The sequence below is a fragment of the Drosophila simulans genome, chromosome 2R (genome assembly GCF_016746395.2).
Source record: "Drosophila simulans strain w501 chromosome 2R, Prin_Dsim_3.1, whole genome shotgun sequence".
Lineage (NCBI taxonomy): Eukaryota > Metazoa > Arthropoda > Insecta > Diptera > Drosophilidae > Drosophila > Drosophila simulans.
In genome coordinates this window covers 2,645,203-2,654,369 of record NC_052521.2, presented here as the reverse complement: position 1 = coordinate 2,654,369, position 9,167 = coordinate 2,645,203, and the positions used below count along the sequence as shown (strand labels likewise).

At 45.7% G+C, this 9,167-nt stretch overlaps 1 protein-coding gene across 1 annotated transcript; it reads left to right on the top strand.

Annotated features, from left to right (window-relative positions):
* The first annotated feature begins 2,217 nt into the window (after positions 1-2,217).
* Positions 2,218-7,140, top strand: LOC123327061. Its single transcript, XM_044922391.1, has 3 exons — positions 2,218-2,232; positions 5,787-6,960; positions 7,013-7,140. Exons 1-3 carry the CDS (start codon positions 2,218-2,220, stop codon positions 7,138-7,140), a joined length of 1,317 nt encoding a protein of 438 aa, XP_044778326.1.
* Positions 7,141-9,167: the final 2,027 nt, after the last annotated feature.

Sequence of the window (9,167 nt, the reverse complement as noted above, 5' to 3'; positions counted from 1 at the left end):
TCTATCGAACAGACAGTTCAGTGTGGTTGTCGATGGCGACAAATCGTCTAAGCGTACAATCTCAGCAGGCGTACCCCAAGGCAGTGTTTTAACCCCGACTCTTTATTCGCTGTATACTTCTGATATGCCGGATTCCTGGTGCTGTACAGAAGTTGAATACGAAAACCTTCTTATGCTCGGCTCCACACTTCGACACGAGTCCTTTTACAAATACCCCGGGGTGATTTTGGACAGAGGACTAACGTTTCAAAGGCATACGACTATGATCAAGCAAGCAGTACTTTCAAAGGCTGCAAAAATGTCGAGGCTCTTATCGCCGAGAAACAAACTCTCATTGGCAAATAAAGTTCGCCTGTATAAATCTATCCTGACCCCAATTTGGAAGTATGCGTTGCAAATATACGGAATTACGGACAGAACTAATCTGAATAAAATAAGAGTTGTTCAAAGTAAAGTAGTTAGATCACTATGTAGCTCCCCTTGGTACATGAGAACCAGAGATATAGAAGAGATCTTAATATTCCAAAGATAGGCGATGTATTGAGGACCCATGCGGAAAGTTATATGCGGCGACTAGGTTCCCACCCCAACACGATGTCGAGAAGGCTTATCTATCCCCCAAAAAAAAGAAGGCTAAAAAGATACCACCCACATGATCTCCCATCGAGATTATTATAATTATTTAATCATGGAAAAGAAATCAATTAAATATTGTTAGAATAACTTAATTTGTAAAGTAATGTATAAGTTATGTATATATTGGTATGCCTATGTTGTAAAATTTTATGTAAAACCTGGTAAAGCTGCAACATAGGTAGCAGTAAACTTGTTTAATTCCAGTTAATAAAATTTACATAAAAAAAAAGAATTTTTTTTAAAACATTTTAAATATATGCAGATTGACTGAGACAAATCTTCAATCTTTCTTTAAATTTTTATGCCAATAAAATATCGTATTTCATTTAGTTTTAAATTTAGACATTCTTTCGAAATCACTAGTAGAAATTATTATATTGTCAACATATCGTATGCATACGATACAAGCAAGAGATATCCAGTCAACTGATGGGAAATTTACCAGTTTATCGAGTAACGGCTGATTACTCGTTTCTGGAATCTGGAATCGACTACGCCGGACCGTTCCAGATTCGCTGCTCAAAGGGAAGAGGTCAAAAAACGTATAAAGGATACATTTGTGTATTTGTTAGTATGGCAACAAAAGCGATACATCTGGAAGCTGTTAGCGACCTTTCGTCAGACAAATTCCTGGAGGCTCATCGACGGTTCTTTGCAAGACCAGGCAATACTCAGATAATGGAACAAACTTCGTGGGAGCTTCAAGAGTATTGGACAAAGAATTTGTAGCTGCCATTAAAAACAATAATGAGTTTGCACCTACACTGGAAAAATAAGGCATCAAGTGGCACTGTATTCCCCCTGGAAGCCCCCACATGGGAGGTTTATGGGAAGCCGGTGTAAAATCAGTGAAGCATCACCTTAAACGAGTTATTGGTGAAAACAGCTTTACATATGAATAATTTGCATCGCTGCTATGTCAAATCGAAGCAGTGCTAAACTCGCGTCCATTAATCACTGTAAGGGGCGAAAACGATGGTGAGGACATATTAACGCCGGGTCATTTTCTGGTGGGAAGACCACTAATTGGAGCTCCTGAACATTTTGACGAAAGTAAGACAATCAGCTCTTTGGATAGATGGAAGTTTATTCAACGCATCAGAGGTGATTTTTGGAAGAAATGGAAAGAGGAGTATATGGTGTCATTGCAACAGCGAACCAAATGGCGCCAAGAAAAGCCAAATCTGAAGAAGGGACAGCTGGTTCTTATATAACATGAGAACACTCACCCCGCAAGATGGCCAATGGGAAGAATCATTAGTACGACTAAAGGACAAGATGATAAAGTCCGGGTAGTCACGGTTAAAACAAACGATGGGGAAGTAAAAAGATCGCTAAACAAGATCTGTCAACTTCCTGTTAGCGAAGCATCATAACGGAGTCAACGCATAAATGAGAGACGACTACTGGCCGTACACTTTTCCCCCCGGAGAATGTCTAAATATGTGTTTAGACATGATAAGTAGGCAAGCTATAAATATGTTCAATTTATGGGCTACAGTAAACCTGTCACAGGACAGCATAAGTGGCAACTACAGATAAGTACGATTACAGCGGCCTATTGCCGAAGTGTCAAGAGGTATGACCACGCGGGAGGTGAGTAGCGCGGTCATAGGCCTCAGAAATAGATTTAAGAATAAAACTCAGCTGCTTTTACCAACGCAGATTGCGGCGTCTTACAAGCGCTGCATTATATAATTAGATGATAAGAACCTATGTAAGAATGAATAAAAGGCGAAGCCCTCGCAGCAGCGAGTCAGTTAGATTCAAGCACCCGAATTGAACTCATTAAGTGTACGCACAAGTTTATAGTGTGAACATACACATTAAAGATTTTGAAATATTTTTAAAAATAATAAAAAACAAATGTGTATAAATAAATTTATTGTTGAGCATCAAGTGCACAAATAAAAGTAGTGTATATATATTACACATAATTAATTATCAACATAAATATAAATATGTAAAGGGTAGGTAATTCGAACGGGCGTGAATTTGTAATTATTATTTTATTTCATCATATTGCTACGAAATTGGCCACAACTCCAAATATGTAAATTCGTTTCTTCGATCAGAATTGATTTCGGCCCGAAAATCGTCTTCTAGCACAACACGCACACATATACGCGTTTTCGTCTCTTGTTTTTACTCACACAAGCAAGCAAATTCTATTTTTAGATTTCTTACGCTCTCAGCGTAAGCGAGCGGAAAGAGAGCAAATTTTGCCTTCACCAAAAAAGTGGCTGAATAGTGCCAAACCAATGTATGGCAGTTACGCATCTTGTTATTCTAGTGTCTTTGGTAGAACACTACCAATAGCCGTACAGGAGGGAGATACTATTTTCAGAAAAGAAAATAGAAATAAATTTACTCCCTGATTCACTAAGCACGAAGTAGCTAATGACAACGCGGTAACATTCACAACAAACAAACAGGATGCAGAGGACGCATCCACAATTGACACCAAATTTAACCAAATATCTGAGAACGAAAAAGCCATAAACAACAATCTTTGGCAAGAAATAGCCAACAACAATGATGTAATCATAAATTTTAATAACATTTTCAAACACTTTTATAAGGAACAGGAAAAGATTGAAGAATATTGTTGGGTCATGCAGCCGCCAAAACTGTGCAGTAGACTAATCATATTCTTTAATATTATAAGTCAAATTAATCAGTGGTAGCAGTTGCGATGCCCATAGTGCAAACCGCTGCTCTCGCACGCATTTATCAGTCTCACGCTCATGCCTTGTTTGTTGTTGTTAGCCACTTACGTTAAGCTTGGGCGCTGCATTTCGGCTGCCTGCCCGCCAGTTGCAATTTCTTCGCGTTTCGGAAAAGACCAACCTTACCATTGTCGCTATCGTAAATTATCGCTATTTCGGAAAATAAAACTGTCGTAATAAAACAAACTTTCTTGTGGTTTATTATTCGCAACAGCTATTGAAAAAGCTCAATAGCTAAACATTTGGTGACCCCGACGTGATCTTGTTAAGTTGCATGCATTAATTAATGCACTTATCCCGCTTATAAATAAATATAAATACATTAAAGCGCAATCGGTTGGACAAGTGAGCGGAGATTTCGGTGATAGTGGCTGTGTAAGCGAGCTAGCATTGCATATACATTGCTACATATATCGTTGCGTGCATTGACCCCGCTTGCATTTTCGGCATCTATTTTGTGCTCATCTTCCCGCTGAACCGAATCAAAGGCGACTTGTTGCTATGCCCGCTGAAGGTGAAAAAAACAGGGTGACCTTTTTAAAGCGCAAAGCCAATGCGCTGTTCAGCAGGTTGCAGAGGCTACAAACATCGCTGTCTAATGAGACGCTTAGCGGATACGACGAACCCACTCTTACGGTGAGGCTGGAGCAGATTGATGAGCTGCAAGGTGCCTTCAATGTTCTGCATACAGAACTGGAGGAATTGGATTTCGACGAAATTGGCAGTGAAATGAGCGAGTCCTTTGATGAATTCATCGTTGAATTCAAGGCTAGTGTGCGCGCGGAAATAGCCAAACGCAATGTGCACTTCGCGCCGCACTCAACGCTTGCGGAAGGTGTTGTGCCCCACCAGTGTAGTGGTCCTCAAACGCAGCCGCGGCCGAGGCCGATGCCGTTGCCGCCTGTGCAGCTGCCAACGTTTGGCGGAGGCTACGCAAACTGGGCGGATTTTTACTCCGTGTTCACGAGCATAGTCGACAGCCATCCGGACCTCTCCAACATTGAGAAATTTCAACATCTGCGGTCATGTTTGAGGGATTCAGCGCTGGAAACTATCCGATCATTGGAGATGTCAAACAGCAATTACGAAGCGGCTTTAGAGTTGCTTCAAAAAAGGTTTGATAATCGGCGTCTCGTTTTTCAGGCGCACATCACCGAGATTCTGGGTTTAAGGGTAGTACGGAATGGTTCAGTGGCATCGCTTCGGGAATTGTCGGACAAATTTAACGCCCACATTCGTTCGTTGAAGGGTTTGGGCACCACTGAGCAAATCGCTGGCTGCATAATAGTTCAAGTGCTGCTGCAAAAGCTGGATGCGGCGAGCCAAGCTAAGTGGGAGGAGCGCTTGGAGGATCCGGTCTTTGCCAACCTTATTCCGTCGTGGGAATCGATGGCTGCATTCCTGGAACAGCGATGTAGGACTTTGGAGGCCGTGGATTGCGCCATGGCAACCTATGCGCCAGGCGTTCAGGTGGGCAGAAATCGCTCGACGCTAGTTGCTACCACCCAAAATTCTCTTGGTTGCATGCTTTGCCACAGTGCAGAACATGCCATATATTATTGCCCGCAATTTAGAGACTTAGCGCCAGGAGATCGTCTGCGCGAGGCAAAAAGACTAGCACTTTGCCTAAATTGCCTAAAGTCAGGTCATCAGCTACGGCAATGCAGCTCGAGCCGCTGCCGCACCTGTGGAATCAGGCATCATACGCTGCTCCATCTGGATGGTCCGCCTTCCTCGCAGCCACATGTTCCGGTGTCTTCAAGCTCCCACGCTGAGCCTTCTGCCCCGCTTTCGACTTCTGCTACTCTAATTGCCCAGGATCTCGGTAGTGACCTTGTGCTGCTAGCCACTGCAACCGTTCTAGTGCAGAATCGGTCGGGACTGTTCGTTCCCTGCAGGGCCTTGTTAGATTCGGGCTCTCAGCTGCACTTGGTCACCTCTCGATTTGCAAATCAACTGCAACTGAAAAGGTCGAGGTCGTCCGGCTCCGTCACTGGAATCGGGGATTCCACTTTCGCGACTGATGGATTCTCGGTAGGAATTGCGATTCGGTCTGTCGCTTCGGATTTCTCAACGAGCATAACAGCAGTTATCGCTCCCAATATCACGGATCGCCAGCCAAGTTTTAATGTGGACATTGGGGACTGGAAGATTCCAGAAAACCTGCAGCTCGCCGACCCGGATTTTTATAAAGCTCAACGTGTTGACCTGTTAATAGGAGCTAGCCTGTTTTATGAGCTGCTGTGCGTAGGTCAGATAAAGTTGTTGCCAGGACTGCCCCTGCTTCAAAAAACTCGTCTGGGCTGGGTTGTGTCTGGAGGATGCGCGCGCCCTTGCGGTAGCGCCTTAATAGCTTCACGCGGTCCTTCTTCAGCCAGCAAGGAAAACAGGATTGACGTTGAACTTGATTCACTTCTGCAGCGCTTTTGGGATGTAGAAAATTGTCCCGGCCCAATAGTTCAAGCCACTAAAGAGGAGCTAGATTGCGAGGCCCACTTTGTTAAAAATTACACCAGACTGCCAGCTGGCGATTACTCGGTACGGTTGCCGCTAAAACTCCATTTGGACTCTTTAGGAGATTCCTATCCTCAGGCATTGCGGAGATTCTTGTCGCTGGAAAGGAAACTTACAAAGCACCCTGGCTTGAGGGTTAAATATGCGGCGTTCATGAAGGAATATCGTGATCTGGGACATATGTCGCCTGTGCCTGCCTCCGAGGTCAGTTCGTGTCGATATTTTTTGCCACATCATTGCGTTATGAAGGAGGATAGCACTACCACCAAGCTTCGCGTTGTCTTTGACGGATCAGCTGCCACTTCCACTGGTTACTCGCTTAACGATGTGTTAATGGCTGGCCCGGTCATCCAGCCCAAGCTATTTCACATCCTAATTCGATTTCGCTCACACCCAGTTGCCGTTACAGGAGACATATGTAAAATGTACCGCTGTGTAAAGGTCTCGCAAGAAGATAGCTATTTGCAGTGCATTGTATGGAGGGACTCCCCGATCGATGACCTTCAAGTATACAAACTCGACACAGTTACCTACGGCACCAAACCAGCCTCCTTCTTGTCCGTAAGGGCTATGCAGCAGTTGTCAATCGATGAGCAGGCATCGTTTCCCATGGGATCAGAAATCCTTCGTCGTGATTTCTACGTGGATGATCTTATCTCCGGCTCAGGCACGGTAAAGGATGCTATCAGCATAATGCAGCAGACGGCTGGCATTCTTGCGAAGGGCAAGCTCAAGCTAAGGAAATGGTGCTCTAACATTCCGCTTGTGCTGGAGGGTGTGCCCGCCGAGGACAAGGAATCATTCATGAAGTTTGAAGATGGTAGCGATTTCACCAAAACTTTAGGTCTCGCTTGGGATCCCGCCTCCGACCAGCTATTGTTTTCGTTCTCTGCCTTTCAGTCGCCACTGAGACCCTGCAGGCGCTCTGTTTTGTCTGCGATTGCTAAATTTTACGATCCTCTCGGCCTGGTCGGTCCGGTAATTACAAGGTGTAAAATCTTTTTGCAGCAGCTCTGCAAGGAAAAGCTGTCCTGGGATGAAAGCCTCCCGGAAACTCATAACACGAAATGGCTTGATATATGTCGCAGTTTTGAAATAATAAGTCATGTTAGTTTCCCTCGGTTTGTGTTTAGCGCAGAGTCTGATCTTGAGGTGCATGGGTTTTGTGATGCAAGCATTGATGCCTATGGAGCCTGCGTTTATGTGGTTTCTAAAGGGAATCAAAGTTTTAGCCATTTGCTTTGCTCGAAGTCGCGCATAGCTCCGTTGAAGACCATAACAGTACCAAAGCTGGAGCTTTGTGGTGCGGATCTTCTGGCTAAAATCATGAGGGAAATAGTTGGCTTGAAAGTAGTTAAAGGACGCTACTATTGTTGGTGCGACTCGACGGTGGCACTTTCATGGATCCGAGATGAGCCCGCCAGGTTCAACATATTTGTGGCAAATAGGGTTGCTGCCATTCAGGAGCTGACAGATGTCACGGCTTGGCGGTATGTTCCAACAGCGTTAAATCCGGCTGACATCTTATCCAGAGGATCCCTGCCGTCTGAGCTTAGCGAATCGTCACTCTGGTCGCATGGACCCGCCTATCTTACGGAGCCTGAAAGAGATTGGCCAAAAGCTGTTTGTCCTGACAAACCGGTGCTTGAGCTTCGTCGAAGTGTGTTCATCGTAAAGTCGCCGTACGTGGATGTAATTGCTAGCTCCAAATTCGCAAATTCTTACCCCTCACTGCAACGAGTATTTGCATACATTTACAAATTTTGTAATGGAATTCGTCATCCTGGGCTCACCGTCGCACACATTCAAGAGGGTACTCATATGATGCTGCGGTTGGTGCAGCGCGCGCATTTATGGGAGGACCTGCAGTCCCTAAAAACGCTGGGAAGAGTTTCGTCGTCTAGTCCCATATCATCGCTCTCGCCGTTCCTGGATCAATTTGGACTTCTTAGAGTAGGCGGTCGCCTCCGGAATTCGTCATTGGACTTTGATGGCCGCCACCCGAAAATCCTTCCAAGGTCCCATCCGGTGACTCTAGCAATTATCTCGCATTACCATGAAAGCAATCTTCATGCCGGACCTCGGGCTCTTTTGGGTGCAATTCGATCCCAATATTGGCCTATTGGGGGGAGGAAGACGGTTACCAAGGCCGTGAACAGGTGCATCAGATGTTTTCGGAGTAAGCCGCGGCTGATAGAGCACATAATGGCGGACCTTCCCAAGGAGCGTTTGGAAGGATCTCACGCTTTTGAGGTGACTGGTATAGATTTCTGTGGACCCTTCTTTCACAAGGCGGATAGTCGCAACAAGCCCGCGGTTAAATGCTACGTCTGCGTATTCATATGCTTTGCAACCAAGGCAGTGCACCTGGAGCTGATCAAGGATCTCTCGACAGTTGCGTTCCTGTGCGGACTCAAGAGGTTCATATGCACCCGGCGGAAGCCGAAGCAAATTTGGTCAGACAACGCCACCAACTTTGTCGGCGCCAAAAATGAACTTCTGGAACTTCGAAGGTTATTTCTCAGCAGCGAGCATCAAGGCTCCGTTCAGAATTTTTGCCTTTCGGAGACGATTGACTGGCGGTTCATCCCTCCACGGTCGCCCCATTTCGGTGGACTTTGGGAAGCAGCGGTAAAAACGGCCAAGCATCATTTCTACCGCGCTGTGGGTACGGCGGTTCTGACCTTCGACGAGCTGAGGACGCTGGTGTGCCACATCTCGGCAGTTATTAACTCCAGACCCTTAGTTCCCATTTCAGAGAACCCTGCCGATCTGGATGTCCTCACTCCGGCGCATTTTCTCAATGGTGGTCCGCCTTCGTCGTTTGACGAGCCAGATATAACGGGCCTAAACTATAATCGGCTTGACTCTTGGCAGCGCATCTCCTTTCTTCAGGAAATATTTTGGTCGCGATGGAAGGAAGAGTACTTGACGTTGCTCCAGCAGCGTTCCAAGTGGCGCACCCCGAAGCCTGGCGTAGCCGTGGACAACGTCGTTCTTGTTAAGGACGAGAATCTACCCCCAATGAGATGGCCTTTGGCGAGAGTCATGCAGTTGATTCCTGGCAGAGACGGCGTCGCTCGAGTTGCAGAATTGAGGACCGCGTCTGGAGTAATAAGGCGGGCAGTGAACAAGCTGTGTCTGCTTCCCCTTGAGGACTCTGTTGGAACACAAGCTTCCAACGGGGGGAGGATGTTGGGTCATGCAGCCGCCAAAACTGTGCAGTAGACTAATCATATTCTTTAATATTATAAGTCAAATTAATCAGTGGTAGCAGTTGCGATGCCC